This window comes from Cydia pomonella, chromosome 12 (assembly GCF_033807575.1).
Source record: "Cydia pomonella isolate Wapato2018A chromosome 12, ilCydPomo1, whole genome shotgun sequence".
Lineage (NCBI taxonomy): Eukaryota > Metazoa > Arthropoda > Insecta > Lepidoptera > Tortricidae > Cydia > Cydia pomonella.
The window spans coordinates 21534017-21558157 of NC_084714.1; the positions used below are offsets into that span (position 1 = coordinate 21534017).

At 35.9% G+C, this 24141-nt stretch overlaps 1 protein-coding gene across 2 annotated transcripts in view; it reads left to right on the forward strand.

The window, feature by feature from the left end:
* LOC133523848 (prolactin-releasing peptide receptor-like) overlaps positions 1-24141 on the forward strand; it is a 123824-nt gene that overhangs the window by 96377 nt on the left and 3306 nt on the right. For both annotated transcript variants that reach the window (XM_061859595.1, XM_061859596.1), the window contains one exon: positions 11090-12594. In XM_061859595.1, coding sequence (XP_061715579.1) covers positions 11276-12586 — 1311 coding nt within the window. In that variant the 5' untranslated portion in view covers positions 11090-11275 and the 3' untranslated portion in view covers positions 12587-12594. The remainder of the gene's footprint in view (positions 1-11089; positions 12595-24141) is intronic.

Consider the following 24141-nt stretch of genomic DNA (forward strand, 5'->3'; position numbering starts at 1 on the left):
TATCGGCTTAATATATTCACAGTCAATGTTATGCACGAAAAGCTATTCCAAAAATGCAGTTTGAAATTTATTTTTGATAACTCTGCTCACGGTTTTAGGTTTTACCTTCATAAAAATAGTTAGAACTGTACCTACTACTCTTTGTTTTCGGATTAAATTACTTTGTGTACAATTTTAAATCTAGCGTCGTTGAATTTTATAGTTTGTCCTTGAGGGCATTTGTCACAAGTAATTTTGTTGAGGGAACAAAAATTTAAGATCGGCCTGTATCTGATTCTGAATAATCGATACCTTAGTTTAGTGGATACCTAAGATTCGAGTGGAATTTAGATTTTAAATCAGTTATTGTTTTATTTTGATAACAACCGTTCGTACTGTGGTCTAGCGGTATTTCCAGACCGATATGACCTTCAAACCCTCAAGAAAAGAGCGCACTTCCATCTTGAAGGTCAGCAACGCACATTCATCCCCCTGCACGGCTAGCACATGATTACACGCGGGATAACTCGCGCCGCGAGAAACAACAGTCGCGTGTCACAAATTTCTATCTCGACCTGTCAGTTTCTCGATTTTGGTAGCATAAGTTGGCAGATCGAGAAAAGAATTCCACGCGAGAGAGCCATCCCGCGCGCGACTTAGCCAGTGTGGCCATTTATACTTGGAACAAACTTTTCTTTCGTGGCAACACTGAATCGGTACTAACATAATCGGGAAAATAATGAATAGTCAGCTTTAGAAACGGAGCGTCCCTAGTCACGATAACTTTGTCTCCTTCTCGCAGTATTAAGATTAAAGAAATAGCAAATATTATTTTGAAGTCGGAAATGTCAATGTGTCAATCATAATTTGATTCGCTTTGTCGTTACAAGTTGGAGTACATTATTATATCTAAAGATAATTACCTACCTAATAATTAAATACCAATGATTGGTATTTTTTAAAGATAATTGAGATTACCCGAAAGTGTTGGCAAATGAGCTACCATCTTTACAAAGAAGACTGAAGATCTCATGATAATCCCAAACATATCTTCCTTGTGGCTGGCTAGTTGCTGCACCGCTGGCTTTGAAGATAGATTGATGACATGCACAAGTCTGTCATCAAACACGGCGCCTATACCTAAGCATGCTGCTGCTGGGCGCAGCCATCCTGCCACGGAGGACATAGAAGGGCTCAAGTTGGGAACCTACTCCATACAACGACACTCGAATGTTTAAAACAATGAGTTATTTTTGCGTGTTTTGTATTTTAGCGATCTACGGATGCAGCGTTAGTTTTCTCATATTGCAAATACACAAAAACATTAAGTTATTTTATTTACTCTGACCTCTTTTAGATATTTAGATTTAAGTACGACTACTACGACTCCCACCGAACGGGCGGAGTCGGATCGCATTTCACATTTATGTGGCCGCAAGCAGGTCGGCTGCTCGCGGACGCGGAGACGCCTCCGGACGGATTCTATCGCTTCTGCGCTATCCTATAATATATAGGCACATTAAAAATGCGCTCGGGTGCGGCCTGACTCCAGCCAGTCGGTGGGAATCGTACATTAGGGTGGTAACTACAGAATACTCGTATTACGGCCGTGGCCTTTTGCAAGGTGGAGGTTGAGTTGGGCTGCCAGATTCATTATTTTGCATTATTTTATTATCTGCGTATAATAAAATAATGCAAATAGTAACAAAAGTGTACTTAGACACCTACTTAGGGTAAGTAATAGGTACCTAAGTACAGTAGTTGTAGGTTACCTTACCCAATCTGAAGGCTTTCTCCAAAGTTTTAAAATACATTGCGTTTTTGTACTACTACTACTACTTCACTCGCTCAGTGACCCAAACAAGATCTTGGCCTCTGACGCAAGAGAGCGCCACTCTGCCCTATCCTGCGCCACTTCACGCCAGTTGGTATTCCGATGGCGAACAGGTCTTTTAGGACTTCGTCACTCCAGCGGTATCTGGGACGCCCAGACGGACGTTTTCCACCCGGGTGCACCACATACACTCTTCTCACAGCACGATCCTCACCCATCCTCTCTAGGTGGTGCGTTTTTGTACACATATTATAAATCATTAGTACCCGGATATACCTATAATTAAACCCCAAGACCGCGGTTTATATCCCACAATCAATTGAAGCACGTGACGAGTTTTTGTACTTAGGTGGTGGTTTATTTAACTATTTGCGTATATATTTTTTAGGTGGTAGGTTGCATGCATTGACTGTAAAAACACGCGTGTAAGTGTAACGGGTTAGCACTGATTGACTAGCACTTAATTATTTCGTGGATTTTTGTATCAATTAATACGGATTTCCACAAAGTAATTTCTATTAATCACCCTCCAGTCAATTCGCCATCAAACTGTTTGCTTTGTTGATGTAGTGGCACAATCTTAGGCTTTTAATTTTTCTGTCGGGTTTTCATTTAACTTAAGAGAACAAACAAGTAAATGTGAAAAAATACAATCATTTTGTTATTACCGGCATGATATAGATATAGGTATCTTAATAGGTATGTTATAAAGCAATACCACGTACCTACACCTTACCTACCTAGCTAACGGACAAATCATAAAACTCAGGATTCATATTAAAATTATACAGAAAATTGCTGTAGTATGAAATAAATACAAAATATAGAAAATTAACTTTCTTTTAGGACCAAAGTCAACAAAACTTCGACAAAATATGTTTCTCGCGACCCTCTAGCCTCGAAGACAGTTTCTCTCCTTTTGACGTTGAAACGCGGGATATTTTCTCTCCCATAGTGCACTTGTGCTACGAGTTTCGAGAGTATCCCGCGTGGAACTGTCAAACGACAAAATTATGTCGCTTTGACATTCGTCCGCGAGACAGCGGGTTGTCGCGCGCGTCTTATGCTACCGATTCGCGAGAAAGCTCTATGTCGCGGCATTTTCTCGCCTGTCGACTGTCGCGCCCGTCATGTGCTAGCCGTGCTGCACGGCTAGCACATGATTACACGCGGGATAACTCGCGCCGCGAGAAACAACAGTCGCGTGTCACAAATTTCTATCTCGACCTGTCAGTTTCTCGATTTTGGTAGCATAAGTTGGCAGATCGAGAAAAGAATTCCACGCGAGAGAGCCATCCCGCGCGCGACTTAGCCAGTGTGGCCATTTATACTTGGAACAAACTTTTCTTTCGTGGCAACACTGAATCGGTACTAACATAATCGGGAAAATAATGAATAGTCAGCTTTAGAAACGGAGCGTCCCTAGTCACGATAACTTTGTCTCCTTCTCGCAGTATTAAGATTAAAGAAATAGCAAATATTATTTTGAAGTCGGAAATGTCAATGTGTCAATCATAATTTGATTCGCTTTGTCGTTACAAGTTGGAGTACATTATTATATCTAAAGATAATTACCTACCTAATAATTAAATACCAATGATTGGTATTTTTTAAAGATAATTGAGATTACCCGAAAGTGTTGGCAAATGAGCTACCATCTTTACAAAGAAGACTGAAGATCTCATGATAATCCCAAACATATCTTCCTTGTGGCTGGCTAGTTGCTGCACCGCTGGCTTTGAAGATAGATTGATGACATGCACAAGTCTGTCATCAAACACGGCGCCTATACCTAAGCATGCTGCTGCTGGGCGCAGCCATCCTGCCACGGAGGACATAGAAGGGCTCAAGTTGGGAACCTACTCCATACAACGACACTCGAATGTTTAAAACAATGAGTTATTTTTGCGTGTTTTGTATTTTAGCGATCTACGGATGCAGCGTTAGTTTTCTCATATTGCAAATACACAAAAACATTAAGTTATTTTATTTACTCTGACCTCTTTTAGATATTTAGATTTAAGTACGACTACTACGACTCCCACCGAACGGGCGGAGTCGGATCGCATTTCACATTTATGTGGCCGCAAGCAGGTCGGCTGCTCGCGGACGCGGAGACGCCTCCGGACGGATTCTATCGCTTCTGCGCTATCCTATAATATATAGGCACATTAAAAATGCGCTCGGGTGCGGCCTGACTCCAGCCAGTCGGTGGGAATCGTACATTAGGGTGGTAACTACAGAATACTCGTATTACGGCCGTGGCCTTTTGCAAGGTGGAGGTTGAGTTGGGCTGCCAGATTCATTATTTTGCATTATTTTATTATCTGCGTATAATAAAATAATGCAAATAGTAACAAAAGTGTACTTAGACACCTACTTAGGGTAAGTAATAGGTACCTAAGTACAGTAGTTGTAGGTTACCTTACCCAATCTGAAGGCTTTCTCCAAAGTTTTAAAATACATTGCGTTTTTGTACTACTACTACTACTTCACTCGCTCAGTGACCCAAACAAGATCTTGGCCTCTGACGCAAGAGAGCGCCACTCTGCCCTATCCTGCGCCACTTCACGCCAGTTGGTATTCCGATGGCGAACAGGTCTTTTAGGACTTCGTCACTCCAGCGGTATCTGGGACGCCCAGACGGACGTTTTCCACCCGGGTGCACCACATACACTCTTCTCACAGCACGATCCTCACCCATCCTCTCTAGGTGGTGCGTTTTTGTACACATATTATAAATCATTAGTACCCGGATATACCTATAATTAAACCCCAAGACCGCGGTTTATATCCCACAATCAATTGAAGCACGTGACGAGTTTTTGTACTTAGGTGGTGGTTTATTTAACTATTTGCGTATATATTTTTTAGGTGGTAGGTTGCATGCATTGACTGTAAAAACACGCGTGTAAGTGTAACGGGTTAGCACTGATTGACTAGCACTTAATTATTTCGTGGATTTTTGTATCAATTAATACGGATTTCCACAAAGTAATTTCTATTAATCACCCTCCAGTCAATTCGCCATCAAACTGTTTGCTTTGTTGATGTAGTGGCACAATCTTAGGCTTTTAATTTTTCTGTCGGGTTTTCATTTAACTTAAGAGAACAAACAAGTAAATGTGAAAAAATACAATCATTTTGTTATTACCGGCATGATATAGATATAGGTATCTTAATAGGTATGTTATAAAGCAATACCACGTACCTACACCTTACCTACCTAGCTAACGGACAAATCATAAAACTCAGGATTCATATTAAAATTATACAGAAAATTGCTGTAGTATGAAATAAATACAAAATATAGAAAATTAACTTTCTTTTAGGACCAAAGTCAACAAAACTTCGACAAAATATGTTTCTCGCGACCCTCTAGCCTCGAAGACAGTTTCTCTCCTTTTGACGTTGAAACGCGGGATATTTTCTCTCCCATAGTGCACTTGTGCTACGAGTTTCGAGAGTATCCCGCGTGGAACTGTCAAACGACAAAATTATGTCGCTTTGACATTCGTCCGCGAGACAGCGGGTTGTCGCGCGCGTCTTATGCTACCGATTCGCGAGAAAGCTCTATGTCGCGGCATTTTCTCGCCTGTCGACTGTCGCGCCCGTCATGTGCTAGCCGTGCTGGTGTTGTAAGTGGTCATCAGGCGATTCTTTAGCTGCATCACATACAGCATGTAGCAAAACATCGGTCATATTTATTTTCTAGCTTACGCAGCGCAAGGCTGCACTCTGGCGAAAAGAAAATATTTATTAGTAACATTCGTTACAAGTCGATTTGTAAATTGACATTTGAAGTATATACTTATAAAATTAAAACATCATTATTACTCTATAACTAACATCATATTAATGCAGATATTACATTCTGTACATATATTTTATACATTTATTTATTTTTTACGAAATCATTTATGTCAAAGGATACCTACTTCGGCTGGAGTATAGGTTTATTGTGTCTTAAATAACAAGCACATACCATTATATACTAAGCTATACACGTGTGTGGGTAAGGCGTAGTACACACACTACAAGCTCGTTTGCCGCCTATACCATAAAAAAGTACTAACGAAAAAACGCGAGATATTCCGAAAGTATTTTCATATACCATTCAATATTAAATCAACCACCTATTTTAATAACCCGAATGCTACTCCTGATTTATATTTTCTCCTAAAAAAGTCACCCAAACACGTCACGTTTGTATTTTGCCTTATCACAGCACATTTGGCGCGAACGCGTGATGCGAGTGGCTAAGTAATGACGTCATCAAGTCTCAGTCAGACAATAACTGTGCCAGACGACTCTCATAATTCCAATGTCAAGGGTAGAATACGTACGAAACACATACCTATAGGTATCTAATGTATAATTATTATTTATGTTAGTTAAGTTTACTATGTTCCACGGCCTCCTAGTCTGCCTCCTGTAGGTAGGAGCATTTACTTGTGTGTTTATCAAAAATATTTGTTCCCGAGTTATAAATGTTTTCTATGTATTTTAGTATATTTATCTGTTTTATATATATCGTCGTCTTGTACCTACCCACAATACCTATAAGCCTTATTAAGCTTAGGGCGCGGGCACACTGACGATTTGATAGCGAGTTGCAAGCGAGCGCGCAACGATTTCGCTTCCATCCCAGTATGACAGTACCTACGCAGCGAAATCGTTGCCAGTGTGCCCGCGCCCTTTGTGAGGCTACGTAGGTCAAATATTATAACTTTGAGCTTGTTAATAATGAACTTAACATTGATATTAACATTTGATTGACATGATACAAATTTAACTTTTATTTAATCGTGTGGCATATTATAATAACAGAAAACAAACAGTTATAAATACAAGTTGAGTCCAATCAGCCACTTGATGGCCTCGTCGCTAAGGATGATCAGGTCTTCAGGAGGGGGACAACGATTACTCGCGTCCGCAGGAAGATTACCTTAGATGCCCTGCACGTGTCCCCTGGGTGGTGCTAAAGAGTAATCAACTTTGTCTGCTGCACTGCACTTTTAACGAGAGCCTCGCAGCAATAACCAGATACCAATTAGTCCACTGCTATCACAAATTTAACTTAAAATGATATATACACATTTTTGATAATTTTCATTAATATCATCAACTTGGGATCACCTATTAAGCATTAATTTTATTAAATTTAGGGCCTGTTTCTCAATGTACAAGTAAAGTTTTGGATAGTTAATTAACAAATGAATTAACTGCCAGATAAAACTTCCTACAAAACTTAACATTTTATCTACCAGTTAAGCTTATTTGAGGATTGTGAAACGCCAACGATGACTTTATTCGTCATTTAAGTAGCAAGTAGCTTATTCAGGACACTGTGAAACAGGCCCTGAATATAGTGTTTATTTTTAAATTAAATTAAATTAAATAATCATTTATTTCAGGCAATCACAGCCGATATGTGTGTTAGTAACATACAAAGTAAAAATAAAATAAAATAAATGTTAAGACTTACAGCTACATATAACACTAAAACATGGTAAAACATGCAGAAACGAGGTAAGTGCGTTTCGTAGCTGCATGGAGAAATTATGAATGAATTCATTGATAAATTCACCATGCACATTTACAAAAACCGGATGAGCTTTATAATTTTAATTAATCACAACTATAATTTTGACTAGAAACAATGGTAATATTGGCTAAAAGACAAAACAATTCAAATTATAAAATTATGAAGACTTCAAAAAATAATTAATGTCAGTAAAGATTAATAAGAGTAAATTAATTAAAATATAAAAACATTGAAACAAAATAATAAATGTCATGTAGTAAGAAATATATATATAAACAAACAACAAATTTTTAATTTGAAGCTTATATTTAGCACAATATTTTATTGTCAGATATGAATAAATAATGTAAGTTACGTAAATATTTAAGTTTCATGTACAGTCAGCATCAAAAGTAGCGGATCAAACAACTCTTCAAAAGTATCTACCATTCTGTAACAGCTTACCAAAAAGTGATAGTTCTATATGTAGAACAATTTAGACTGTAAAAGATATAATTTAGGGTGTGAATTTTAGAGAATTATCTACATTTAGAAAAGTTATCCCGAATATCAGATACTTTTGGTGCGTTGTTTCATCCGCTACTTTTGATGCTGACTGTACTACATTGAAATAAGTAGTTTTAAAATCAGAGCGTAACTACGATTGTCGCCCCGATTAGAACTTTAAGATACGTCAAATATTTGGTATAGATACGATATGGACCGGATATGTCAGTATCATAGTGACGTTTTTGCTTGAAGGTGCGTCTTTTTGACACTGCCATATCAGTTTGACGTATTTTAAAGTTCCAATTGGTCGTGTATGGCAGCGGGTTTTTGTGGCTCTGAATACCCATGAATCACCTAAACATATGCATAATATACATGCTAAATGCGTCTGTATGTAATTACTACATATAATCTCCCGAGACTACACGAATATACCGAAGCAGCTTCTGTTACTTATTAGTCCGTAAATTACGTCAGCTGCAATCTAAATTAATTCGCCTTCGGCTATATTAAGGCGACTGGTAACCTCAACGACCTTGATTATAATCAATCCGTAAGAATCATAGTGGCACTATACAAAATTAAAAACTATTCATAATAGTGATGTTGTTCGATTTTGAAGTACAACATGTTTTATTTACCGATACTACGGTTCATTGAGCTACTTATATTGAGCACCTAAAAATAAAAATCGCCTATAATTTGTCCATATTTTTTAATCTTTTTAGTTCCTCGGCACATTACGAACATCGAAAACGAAAATGTCGTTATCTGCATCTCTTTCACTGCAATATAGTAATGGCTCACTACCGCTGCTAAGAGAGATAATGAAATCTATTTCTTCTATGTTCACGGTCCTTCTAAATTGTTCTCATTTATTAAATATATTTGTATAGTTATGCAGATGAGCACGTTTCCCTTACAGGCATAATTTAATAGTATGAAAAAGAAATCATTTTCAGTTTTATAAATTTAAAATGGGCTAGTTCAAATAATCAATGGTCATTGTTTCTTCGAAGAAGCAACGGTAGTATCCACCTTTATCTTAGAAGCCTTTGAAAACTTCGTGCTTAAACTAGCCTAGTTATATTACTTGTGTGATTTACTGATGTACAAACGTACACGTAAATATACACTATACTATTTTGCACTGTAGTAGTCGCCTTAACTGAACTACTAGGATTTAGGCCCCGAGTAATACGATAATCAAATATTAATAAATTACGGTGACTTTCATATATACGTTATACTGACAGGCTTATCGCTGAACTGAGACAGTTTCTGAGAAATTATTGAGGTTGGTTTCTGAGGTTAAGGCCGCGGGCACACTGGCAATTTGCGAGCGAGTTGAAAGCGAGGCGAGCAACGAATTCGCCGCGAGTGCGCAACGATATTGCCGCGAGTGCGCAATGATGATAGATTCGTCAGAAAATATCCTCATATTTGCCCAAAATTGGTCGAAAACCTCGAAGATATGATATAAGATTGAGGGGTAGATTCAAGCATAACCTGGCGCCACCCGAACAATCAGAACTTCAGCTACACAAAAGAAGCCCAAAAATGATGGCAATAAAATATATTATAAAACAGTGACGAAATTAAACTGCCTCAGACAAACAATTTATTAAACAGTTGAAGAACTTTTTACTTAACAAATGCTAAATTATAAACTTAATGATTTTTTGGATGATAAAAATAATAACGAACGTTATTAGATATCTACTCATCGCTATATTTCGCATCGCATTATTGTTAATATTTTACATGATATGCGATTTTATTTTTTAGTTTTTGACATTACTATTAAAATTAATATTATATACACTACAATTTTATTGCATATAAAATGTTAACTATCAATAATATTATCTCTTAGTTGTGAATGAATTTGTTGACATAAAATTTAAAATTGGAATTAGTATAGAATAGTATAGTATAAAATCAACTAATTGTTATAAAACCTCGTTTACATAACTTAGATTTAAGACTGTACCCTATCAGGGTCTATGTGAAACTCACAACTACTATGTAACACCTGTAAAAACCATGGATGCAATAAAGAAAAAATAAAGATAAGAAGAAAGATGATTTCGCTCCCATAGGCGAATATTCGAATATCAAAACAGGTCAAATATTCGACAAATTCGAATATTCGAATTGCAAGCCCTACTCCCATCCCAGTATGTCAGTACGCAGCAAAATCGTTGCGCACTCGCGGCGAACGTACTGCGCACTCGCCTCGCTTTCAACTCACTCGCAAATTGGCAGTGTGATCGCGCCATAAGCTGTTATATTTATTTATTTTATTTAATCGTATGGCTTATACAAAAAATAGGTAGTTACATAAATATCACAGAATAAAAATTACATTACAATTAAAATTAAAATTAAATGTCAATATTCAGAGCGTTCAGCCACGCAATTGCGTCGGGTGTTAGGCGCAGCAGGTCCTCTGGTGGTCCCGAGTATGAGTGCAGAGGGCATCGCTGAATTATATGCTCCATAGTCTGGACTGAGGAGCTGTTATATGAGTAAGTTATACGTGAGTCTTATACGTAGTGCCGATTAGTGCAACATGCACTACACACAAACAAAAAACTGATCAGAATTAAATATGGCAGCGGGTCATTCTATAAAAAACTGTCAATTGTCAATATAAAAACCAGAGGCAGAGTGAAATTGTTTACTATGGTGACAAAAACATGTGTCGCTGCTGTATCTGTAAATTTCCTTGATAAATGAAATGAAAATCTTTGTTTTAGGCAGCTAGACTAAACTAGATTATATTAGCGACATTCGCCGGCGCATTACTACCGCGATTATGACGTTAAATCTGTCAGTCAATAATCGAGGAAACTGAACGGTACTTCGGCGGCATCGACGCCGCCGCAGAAATTTCGCAACAGTTATGCAGCTGCAGTTGTCATCTGAACTTCACCTTTATTGAGTAGCAAATTTGTCGATGTCGCTTTATTATGCCGTGAGGGCATGGTTCAAAATTCATTTCTAATATAATTAAAACAACTGAAAATCTATGTTTATATAAACTTTAAATAGAACAAATGATGGCACGGGATCAAAACACTATCGATGTTATTTTGGTACTTTAAAAGCACACTTGAAAATGAGGCAAATCAAATATTTATCTCATATTACCCTTGATATCACTAAGCCTAGATTAAAATCCAAACTGAGTGATAAAAAACATCCTTTTAATACTTACTACTGTTTTGTTTCAGATTATGGGCGCTTAGACAAAATGGCGTCATAGCTACAAGGCAACATGAAGCAGTTCAGACCAGAACGAAGAAGTTGATAAACCAAATATAAACACTATGAAACGAACTGTATTAAAATACAGCAAAACTAGAAATGATAGTAACAAACCTAAAAGGTTTGTGATGCCCAGTTAAAAAGATTTCATTATGACCGAATGGAGTACAGAACCGTCTTACAATGACAATTTCACAGAAAGCGCAAACGCTTCTCGTCCACCAGATCCTATCGAAGATAAAGCTATCCAAGCAGTTTTCTGCACAGCGTACACTCTTATCTTCATCATAGGAATCTTCGGAAATGCTCTCGTGTGCTATGCCGTCATTAGAAACCGAGCCATGCAAACGGTCACTAATCTATTCATCACGAACTTAGCTTTGTCAGACATATTACTATGCGTATTTGCTGTACCATTTACTCCCCTCTACACCTTCCTAGGCAGATGGGTGTTTGGAGGTCTGCTATGCCATATCATGCCTTACGCTCAAGGCTGTAGCGTTTACATTTCCACTCTCACTTTAACTTCCATAGCCATAGATAGATTCTTCGTGATAATATACCCGTTTAAACCGCGAATGAAGATTAACACCTGTATTGCATTGATAATTGGGATATGGGTTTTCGCTTTAACAGTAACATTCCCATATGGCTACTATATGGGTTTAGAATATAATCCAGAAGCTGAAGAAAGCGAGAGAGATAATGCTTATTGCGTGGAGAAATGGCCTTCAGATCAAATTCGGAAAGCATTTGGTGCCATTACGACTATAATGCAATTTGTGTTACCTTTTACCATCATGGCGTTTTGTTATACATGCGTTAGTGTTAAATTAAATGATAGATTAAAATCAAGACCGGGGAGTAAGAATAGTAAGAAGGAAGATGCTGAAAGAGAAAGAAAAAGAAGAACTAATAGAATGTTAATAGCAATGGTGGCTATCTTCGGTCTGTCTTGGCTGCCGTTGAATCTTACTAATATAAGCAGTGATTTTTACTCATTGACAGAGCATTGGAGATACTACATGGTATTATTCTTCTTTGCACATTTCATAGCAATGTCTTCCACGTGCTATAATCCTTTTCTTTACGCTTGGTTAAACGATAATTTCCGGAAAGAGTTTAAACAGATTCTTCCCTGTTTGGGAGTTTTAGTTAAGAAGCCTAAAAGAAAATGCAACGCCTCTGAAAGAACAGATATGTTTCGATCAGAAAAGACGTGCAACGGGAATGAAAACACTATACAAGAATCTTTGTTGTCAACTGTAAATAAAATGCCTTCAGTTAGATATAAAATGGAGTTTGAAGATAAGATGAAAGTGTATGAGGACGATGAAAATATAAGTCCTGACGAGAAGCCGGAGGAGAATCCGAGTCCGAGTGAAGACTGTGTTAATATGTACATGTTTGTAGATAAAACTGTAACTACGTCGGATAAGGAGCCCATCGTGTCAGCGTTGTAGCTTCAATGGTAAGTAAAACATAATTCGAATGCAAATTGTCGAGTATCATACTAAAATTAAGCTAATTTTACGTGTGGGTTCGTCGCACGCGGCTATCGCTACCACTGCTCATGCAAAAATGGAGACCTCCTGGCTCTCTCAAATATGATGCACCACTGCACCAGTGACTGAAAATACGCGAGTTAAACCGTAAAATACCTTAATATTGAACACAACCTAAGTAACATTCTCACAAAACAAAACAAATACAAAATTACCGTGAAAACTAAGACTGTGCACAGCCTAACCGTTAAATTAGTGTTTTTCAAATGTTGTTTGACTTTCAATAAGAAAGGATAAATAAAGCTAGCTCATGCTATTTCAAAACTCGAACTAATTTTCTATCTTAACCGGCCAAGTACACATTAAAAAAAAAATCATGGATCCAAAAAAAATTTAAAGATTTGTAATACAAAAGCTTAATATAAAACTATAGCAAACATGACCAGTCCAGCCGTTTTTAGGGTTCCGTACCCAAAGGGTAAAACGGGACTCAATTACTAAGACTCCGCTGTCCCTCCGTCTGTCTGTCTGCCTGTCCGTCTGACATTTTCACATTTCAAATTTTTTTTTATAGATGATGTATTTCTGTTTCCGCTATAACAACAAATACTAAAACGTACGGAACCCTCGGTGGGCGATTGCGACTCCCATTTGTCCGGTTTTTTGAGTTACCTATTGCAAAAAGTCTTCTCTTCTTAGTAAAAAGACGTATAAAGCGCTGCGAAGGTACTCCATTTTGCAATGTACAATGATACTTACTAATAGCCCCCGTTTAGCCTATTCTGACGGTAAACTATGGAACCCTACGTAGCATGGCCCAACATGCCTTTGGCCAATTTTTCTTCTAAGCAATCGAGGTACCTCCGAATTTACTTTATAATAAAATATTATAAAGTAAATTCCAAGTAATATCCATTCTTCAGTCATTAAAAGTAGGATTTAGCTACAATTTTTTCCTCTGAAATGTTTAAAGTACTTTTTGTACGGTGTACTAAGTGTATATAATAGAATCATTAAACTGTTATTATTATTTGTTGTTCAGATCATTAGAAAAATGCCGCTTAACGGCCCGATTCGAAGAATGAGGTACGATAAAGATAAGTTCTGGTTTAGATAACTTCTCATTTAGATACCGTTTAAATGTCGTATAATTGACTGAATCAGCTCGATTCAGTCAATTATACGACAACAAATTTGACGTTAGAAATATCGTAGATATATCTTATTGGGATCACAGCGGAATCGAAATAAACGTCAATTTTGACATTTCGTTTAGGTATGGATTTTTATAGATCTTTCCAAGATCTTAAACGTGTCTTAGTCTCTCTTCGAATCGGGCCGTAAGTGTACAGTGTGTAGTGTACTGTGAACTAAGACTGACTGAAATAGCATTACACGTTTGTATGTTTCCATCAAAACATAATGAGAAAGGATTATTCACGACATCTCTACACGGCCAAATATACAATCATTAAACTGTTATTATAATTAGTTGTGTTGAGATCATAAGGAAAATGTTGCTTAAGTCAATGTGGACAACCCAGTATGTAAAATTTATAGCAGTGAAGTTCCTAAGGCACAAACCGACAGAGGCGAATCGGAGCAAAGGGCGAATCGATTCAGACTAAAATCTGTTGATATTTAAAAGAGTTGAAAGTGATGAAAGACTAGACGTCTTCCCCACATTGGTTTTACTTCTGAGGGCGTACTGCCAACATTGAAGTCCGCAAATTGCGGGCATCTTTCTCTTTTACTTCAATGAAGTCGTAGGTAATTAGAGTGTCAGAGAAAGATGCCTGCAATTTGTGAACTTTGGTGTTCGCGGTAGGCCCTCTGCTGCAAAATAGTAGTTCTGGTAACACTTCAAATCACCATCATGCCTATGAAGCTGATGGTCCCAGGTTCAAATCCTGGTAAGAGCATATATTTGTGTGTTGAACACGGTTATTTGTTTCTGAGTCATGGGTGTTTTCTATGTATTCAAGTATTTATAATTATATATTATATATATCGTTGTCTAGGTACCTACAACACAAGCCTTATTGAGCTTACTGTGGGACTTAGTCAATTTGTGTAATAATGTCCTATAATATTTATATTTATATTTATTTATTTATTTATCATACGTGTTCTTTTCTGCTTTACGCAAACGCCTCCCAATAAAATCTGTGAATTGTATCAACCACTTTGTGAACAAAACACGTTGTCCTGTATTTGTCACAAATATTATCCCCAAGAGACCTTTTGATCATAAAAAAGGACATTTACAATAATCCTGAACCACGTAACAACCATTTCCAGCAAATTTTTTCTTTTTCGCAATCCGTTTCAAGCACAAATCTTGCTGATGCATAGATCCATCCATTACATAGTGCATCTACGCAAACACGCCGAAATACAATCAATCTTACACAGATATACTTAATTAGCCCCAAACTAAGCATAGCTACTATGGGTACTAGGCGAAGATATTATTATTATTTTATTTCTTAGGAAAACTTACAGCTTGAGTAACAAAATAAGTGGCGAAATAGAAACAGTAAGCCAATTACAAGTTTCCACAGGTAGGTAGGTAGATAAATACATACTTATATACATAGAAAACATCCATGACTCAGAAACAAATATCTGTGTTCATCAGACAAATAAATGCCCATATAAGGATTCGAACCCGGGACCATCGGCTTCATATGCTCACTACCCACTAAGCCAAACCGGACGTCAAAACTTAATATCTTAATTTAATAAATTCGGTGACATTATAATAATTAGTATCTACCGTAAAAGTAAAAAAAATACCGGATTGTTTTTTTAATTTTTATTTTAGTTAAAATAAATAAATAAATAAATATTATAGGACATTATTACACAAATTGACTAAGTCCCACAGTAAGCTCAATAAGGCTTGTGTTGAGGGTACCTAGACAACGATATATATAATATATAAATATTTATAAATACTTAAATACATAGAAAACACTCATGACTCAGGAACAAATATCCATGCTCATCACACAAATACATGCCCTTACCAGGATTTGAACCCGGGACCATTAGCTTCGTAGGCAGGGTCACTACCCACTAGGCCAAACCGGTCGTCAAATAATATGTAAGGCTAGATGGTCGGCTCTTTATCATTTGTCACATAACAAGTATGTAAGCGCGAGAGTGACGGGTATAGTGGCAGGTAATAAAAATGGAACCTTGCTGCCACCGCTGAGGTACCAAAGTGCCACTGCGTGGTTGATTCTCTAAGATCCATGAAGAATCTATGGGATGGAATCTCCGCACAGATAGCAATAAAATGTATTACGAGCACAATAATACTATTTACGAGGAAGATACACCGGTTTTATTTATTGAAGCGAACTTATCGCACAAGAGCTAATACAAAAAGAGAAGAAACATCGTCTTATCGCAATTTTTGAAGTATTAAAGTCGGCAGAACTGTGAAGGAGTTGTTTAACGGCTTGAAGCGCTGATATCAGCATTTTAGCGGGATTAAAGTAAGAAATAGGAACGGAGTTTATAAAAGTACATTTCCGAGAAAAGAAAGCCTGACCTAGATAGATAGAAAAGATTTTACAATGAGTTTTATTTTTCGGAAATCTGATATTAAATATAACATTAGTAGATAGTTACTAGCGCTGGTGGCCTAGCGGTGATGGCGTGCAACACCATGTTAATGCCACAAAAAATCATGTTATTAAGTTTACGTCTACAAAATTATAATGCCACATCGAAGCATAATTTATAATTTGGGTCATTTTTATCAACAAAAAAAAGATATATATGACACAAAACGAAATATAAGATTAACATCTTAACAAAGTATTCAAACGCGAAAAAATAAATTGACTATAATATTTTTTGGACTTAGGGCTCCAAATATAGCCAGGGCTCTGTAGCCCTAGTCCTTGGAGGACCTTGGAGGTTTGGAGTCCTAGTCCTGTGACTAGGTGGCGAAAGTCAGAAGATATTTCGTACATACGTTCGGAAAAACTCATTGGTACGAGCCAGGTTTTGAACCCGCGACCTCCGGATTGAATGTAAGACATCAGATCCACTCGGCCACCTACCTACCTTAATGAATAAAAAAATAACTACATAAACTAGGTAATGTTTTTTTTCTTAATCCTTATAAAACGTTGGAGTTTCACTACGTGACTTGATATTAAATATATTTGATGATCAAACGAACTTCTTGAAGTGAAGTTCGATCGATATTATATGAGTCACTTCATTTGAAGATATAATTTTATATTAACCATGTAGTTTCCCCATTGTACCTACAGATAGCATCGCACACATTTAAGAGTAACTATTTTGATTAAAACTGTGAAAAACAACTTCCACCCACTTCCGTTTACTGGTTACCTGCGTGCGGCGACCGCTGCGCTCTTCATTATTTTTAGAGAAGGCAGAAACCAAAACTTATATCAGGGTTCTAGGGTGGGTGGGACCTTATATTATATCTTCAAATGAAGTGACTCATATAATATCGATCGAACTTCACTTCAAGAAGTTCGTTTGATCATCAATTATATTTCGTCACTTCATTTTTCAGATATAATTTTATATTAACCATGTAGATGTTTAGAGATATAAGTTTTGGTTGAAATAAGACGAAAGCTTTGGCTGTCTGAGTGTCTGGTTTAAGTTAAGACGTTCCTCCTAACTAGCACATGGACGCCGGGACGTCCCAAAGAGAAAAAACTCAATGTATATGCCATGCCAATGACCGCAGGATTTTTATTTTATTTACTGTACGTTACGTATACACCGTACTAACATTAGAAATATATTATTAAAAAACATCATAATAAGACACTAAAAACATATATCTATCTTAGTCCGAAGTAAAATAAGTCATTCGGGTGAAATTTATTTGTTAAATTAACCATGGTGATAAACCAAAATATTTTGTATATATATTTTTTATTTTATTTTATTTATCTGACCTACTGTATTTGCAGTTAGGCCGTTACTCATATAAAATATCCTTGGTATGATATATTTATGTTATAGTATAATATTTCAAATTATTAGATTATAAGTTAATCGCCGTGTATATATGGCTAGAATTTATTTATTTTCAGGTGCTAGGGATTTACTTTGATCAGAATTTATTTATTTTCGATTTCTAGGAATTTATTTTGATCAGTTGTATTACGTTAGTGTCCCAAATATACCATATTTTGATGTTTTGAGTTATGTGATTTAAAACCGTATTTCAGCAGTCGTTTATCTTTAACAAATTCTGCAATAAAAGAAAATGATCTGATGATCCTTTTTCATGAAAACACATGATACTATTTTAATTGACTGCTAAAGAAATCCAGAAGTATGGTAAATTAAACTGAACCAAAATTAAATCAATGCTTTAGCGAACAACTGTGTAACGGGTTGTGTTTTAAGCCATCAAGTAATTGAAGTTATTATCACTGTATCGAACGCAGAGTAGCCCACCTGCGTAGACTGCAGACCAAGTTCAGGACATAACATGTGTACTATACATAAGTATACTGTGCCAATTGAGTTATAAAGCCTTGTTTAAAAGCATAAAGAAAGTTTAGGTATGTAGGTTCAAAATAAAAAGTACATATTAGGTATGTACACATGATATATGTATTTTAACACCTATTAGGATATCAAAACAAAGCCTAATAAACCTGTTTCAATTTGTTGTTCACAATGAAACATAATTCACTAAAATAGTATACACTTTGTGGTCTACTTTACATTCAGTTTAATTCGATTTCAAAAAGTAGAATTAATTAATAAAACGTCCTTTTATGAATGTATGAAAGTTCACTAGCGGTCCTTGTCCGCGATACGAAATTAAAGAAGACAGGCGGTACTACTATTGATATCAACTTCAGACTAGTCTAAGAGTAATAACTAAAATAAGACGAATTTGTGTTAACGATACAACCCAGCGTTACCTCCAGACAGGGTGGGATACGCTGTGTTCACTGAGCAGATGGCGACAATGAGAAAATTCAGTTATTAGGCTCATGCACACGCATGTCGGCTTACAGCAGCTCCTGCTGAACGAATAGAGACACCACGGCCTACAAAGACTCCGCGGCCTAGCGCGTTTTAAGATTTTTAACTTAAAAATAATAGTTTTTTTTTTTTTTTACTTTTCTCCAAAACGTGTCTAACGTCATTAAAATTTGTTAAAATCTCTGATCTATTCAAGAAGAAATATATTTTGGATTTTATCAAATGTAAAAATCCATCATGTTCTTGAAATATATGAACGTGCATAATTCCATATGCTTTCGGTTAAGTTATGAAAAAATAAATTTATAAGGCTACTATAACTACTACTCAACTTTCGAAGTTATTTCTTATATAAGATTATAATTTACCCAAATTCAAATGTTTATTATTGCGCTCATATTGCATATAATAAATAGGGCAAGGGCCAAGGCCCATTATTCACATCGGAATATATTTATAAATTAATTTTATATACCTTATGTATATTCGAGCTACTCATATTACGGTGCTTAGTTAATAATAACCAGTTAAACCTGAGTAGGTAAAGTCAGCGTACAACAAACATCATCAGTTTATCATCATTAGTTTATTAGAGATTTGTACATGACTCCATGTGACAAGTCTTTTCATTTGAATAAAGATAAATAAGATGAACTTTTTTCTTTTATTAAATATTAATGACAGCATGACACGTTGGACCATATTTGCACAAATTTGCTATTCTCTCAGCGCAAACTAACTTAGCACAGCAATCAATCTCGATAACAATCCGCAGTATTTCAGGTATTAAGCATCAAATCTCAAATGCCCTCTATTTTTATTTTATCCAAATATTCGCTCTGTCGGTAACGAAAGACTGAGACGTAATGTTGTATATTTTTATTATGTATAAAAAAATACACTTATAGAATAACTGGCATAATAAAATAAAAAATGTATTTGCTGTATTGCTACCGTGGTTGTATTGTGAGTTTAGAAAACAAATATTATATTTAGTGTTTCGGTCTTAATTTTATGAATGACTACCTATATTAATTATGATACTAAATGTATATGTACATATATTTCAAACTTAGCAAAAACGTATTGCATAACCGTTTTGAGTGTTTTAAGTCTAGTGAACGTATTGCATAGTACCATCGCATTAATGATGGCTGAAAGAGTACCGCGACCGACACATCAGAGTTTAACCATACATTCATTTATTAATTTTATACGATTTCTATTACCTATTTAATTACTTAGTTATTTAATCTGAGGGGTAATCCTTTAAAGGATAATCAGAGGGTAATCGTCTTGTTGTTTTAATTTTAATACAGTTAAATAAATATATGAATAGGTATTTACCTAGTTACCGATTATTTACAACCATAAAAATAAACACTCAATATCTGTGAGAGATGCGAACAAAATATCTTAATATGTGCAACTCGCCAAAATGAAGAGAAAACCGCTTTCTGATTAACTCAGATGGATAGTACTCTAGTGGTGCTTGACACTGAGTTCTTGCAAATTGTGATGAAAAAACTCGTCTTCCTCTAATTCCATTGAAGTAAGTGTACTTATTATAATTCAATAATTCAATTGAATTAATTATCCAATTTTACTTTAAGAAAAATCTAATTTTCAAACAGATAATAAGTACTTACTAGCATCGCCTATGAGCGACCATGACAATTACTCATTTATTATCAAGTTTTGTTATATCTTATTCTGAGAAATAAAGATTCTTAAAGCTGATATCATAAATAGGTATATTTTTATATAAGTATTCATTTGGTTGACTCTTTTTTATGCGATTTAATATAGGAGTAAACCAAAGTTGTTCAAGTTTCATCGCCCATAACAATATTGACGTACGTAGCCATATTTTTATAGTTCGATTTATGAATGTTTCTGCATATCATAATCATTTAAAAATCGACACCAAAATGTATGCACTGTCAGGACACCACTATACATACTATTAACAAGATATTTTATTAAGTTTAGAAATTGCTTTCAAATTCACTACACGTCTTTTATGACTTATAAGAGTTTAAATATTGTACGTCAGAAAGAATATACTTTAAATAATACTGTGACGTGATGTAGGTACACGTAGCAATTCCCACTTTTAGAGACAAGTTATACCTACCCACTGTATTAATATTATATTTATGTGGGTAGTGTAGTATAAAAACAATGTACTATTGTATTAAATACAATGTTTGTGAGTCATTTGTTGATTTACATTCAACCTATGGGCGGGGATTCATACTTCTTTTTTCATTTAATACCGTACTATGGGTTAGGTGTGAGTAAAATTTGGATTTTGAGTGTTGGGCCATCTAAAACCAAATAAAAAGAAAGCCTCCCTCGGCTCTATAACACAACATTATTCCCATTTTAATAAATTTCCCACAAAATATATGGGTATTATGAAAAATGCATCCATATGAATGTCTAGGCCCTTTGTTTCGTTGTGCGTTGTGCGTTATCCGATCTTTTGGTTCACGACCAATCGCCGCGCCGGGCGAAATCGGTGTTCGAAATACGAACAGACTTTCCTTCGTGTTGGTTCACGACCAACCCCCAGGATGATTTATTCCTTTGTTACGTTGTGCGTTATCCGATCTTATACCTTCGTGTTGGTTCACGACCAACCCCCGGGCGAAATCGGTGTTCGAAATACGAACAGACTTTCCTTCGTGTTGGTTCACGACCAACCTCCAGGATGATTCTTTCCTTCGTGTTAGTTCTCGACTAACCTCCAGGATGTATGTATGTCCTTCAAGTTGAAGGATTGCACAACGATTTTAAAAACAAATATTGCACAACGAATTCAATGAAATCTCACAGCTAACACCATAGTAGGCAACGAATATCGTTGTAAAAAATGTGGTCTTGTGCCGAAGTATTCGGCAACTAGACCGACGTGTGGACGCTACCACGCACAAATAAAGAATGAAGAGCGCAGCGGTCGCCGCACGCAGGTAACCAGTAAACGGAAGTGGGTGGAAGTTGTTTTTCACAGTTTTAATCAAAATAGTTACTCTTAAATGTGTGCGATGCTATCTGTACAATGGGGAAACTACATGGTTAATATAAAATTATATCTGAAAAATGAAGTGACGAAATATAATTAAATACAACATATTATAACAATATATTAAGCTAAAAGTGTATATTTTCATCACCTATATAGTGATGTGCAGACTTCTGCCAAAACCTCGAATTTTACCCGTGGTAGTCTTATTACTTCAGATATGAAGCCATTAAAAAGCTTCATATAAATTTAAAATCCCTGTATACATTTAAACGTATTTGCGTAATGAAATTCTCCGGGAGCCAGAAACATTTTTCAAGTCACACACGCAAATATACCGGAGTGGCATTTGACTTTTCAGTGATTTGACGTTGATTTGACATAAGTATCCTTAACGCGAGTTTGACACTGACTTATTTGCTAGTGATTGCGTAAACTAACTAGCATGTAAATCATACTGACATTGGGGCAAGCGAGATGCACTGCGCAGTTAAAACTCAGTGTGTCACCTGCACCCTTCAGGTACTTGCAGTTGCTAACTTCAGCTGCTCCCTTGTATGTACTAATACAGGTGGACACCAATAAGATGAAAGAGTAAAAATGTAAAAATGTTAAATCATTAAGTTATTTAATTTTAATTCAGTAAGTTGGTAAACAAATGCTTTAATTCATTTCAATAACTTTTTGTAAACAACGTCTGAGGTCACGCTTTGGTGGTAAAAAGATAAGTCGACTGTCAAAAATCACTTCCAAATTACTAAAATGGAATTAGTGAACTACAATAAGATTTTCATGAGCATATTGTTTAAAAAAAAACTAAATGTTTTTTGCGATTATACTATGAGTACATATATAACAATATTGTGGTACATAATGAAGTTAAATGAAAAAAAAATTGAAATTAATGTTTATTCCGCCAAACTAGAGTATAGTACATTAAGTGAAGGTTCTTTATCTTCTATAGCTGGTAATATTAATATTAATAGCAATGGCAAAAAAGACAATTATTAGTATCATTACTTAAGAATCACTATTACTATATCTGTTTATACATATTAAACTTATTTCTTAATAAATTACTTTACTTTTACTGTATCGTGTTTTTAAATTTAGTTAGCAGTACGCTGCTTACTTTCTTTTTAAATGATTGCTTTGTTACACGTGTACTTTTTAACTCTGATGGTAAGTCATTAAAGATTCTAGGTACCATATATTTTTTATATCTTTGTCCAAAATAGTTCGTAAAACTAGGTAAAAGTAGCTTGTCACTTTCTCTATTTCAGAATAATCTTTGATTAGAAACAGGTTTTTAAACTCATTATTACAAAATTGTTCCATAGCTACTAATAACAATACTCTTTCATGAACAGGCAGTATATTACATTCTACAAAAAGTTGATCATAAGTGCTATATAATATAACTTCATTACGTACCACAATATTTGCTCCGACTAAAGCGCCAGTAAAATCAAATCAATATCAGATTACTGAAGTTCAAATGCGGCCTAGAATTGGTTTCTGTCGTATGTATCCATTAAGGCAATCTTCTTCGCGTCAATAGAGATATAGTGTGGCAATCAAATGCTCACTAGCGTGGATATCGGTTTTGTACGCAACAGCTGGGTAGTTTCATTATCAAGTTCTGAGTTCTCACTTATTGCAGGGTTTTTTTGTTATGTCTGATACTCTGAAGGGCGAATATGTAGGCCATACAAGGGTTATTCTACTCTCATTCACCTGACTATACCTATTCGCAAATTCCCAGGAGATTCTTCCCAGGAGATTCTTAGCTGTTTTGTTATGTCTGATACTCTCAAGGGCTAATATGTAGGCCATACAAGGGTTATTTTACGCTCATTCACCTGGATATACCTATTCGCAAATTCCCAGGAGATTCTTAGCTGTTTTGTTATGTCTGATACTCTAAATGGCGAATATATTGGCCATACAAGTGTTATTCTACTCTCATTCCCCCGGAATCTCATTCACCTGGTTATATCTATTCGCAAATTCCCAGGAAATTCTTAGCTGTTTTGTTATGTCTAATACTCTGAAGGGGAATATGTAGGCCCTACAAGGGTTATTCTACTCTCATTCCCCTGGGATCTCATTCACCTGGCTATACCTATTCGCGAATTCCCAGGAGATTCTTAGCTGTTTTCGTTCTAGATGGAACTTGGCACGAGACACACTGTCACCATAAATGAAGGTTATGGTGTTGGTGTTAAAAGAAAAATGAGGGTTATGATATTGACTGGTATAGTTAACTGGTTCGGGCTCTTCTTTCACTCTCACTGAGCATACCTAAGTGTGAACGAGATGGATGTGCGTGCCCGGGATCGCAGGATATTTGAAAAAAAAGTAATCGATGAGTTCGATCAAACTTCACATTGCTCATTTTTAAATGCAATTATCATATTTTTAGCATTTTGCAAAAAAAAAGATACATTTTAGACCTATGTTCTATCGATCGAAA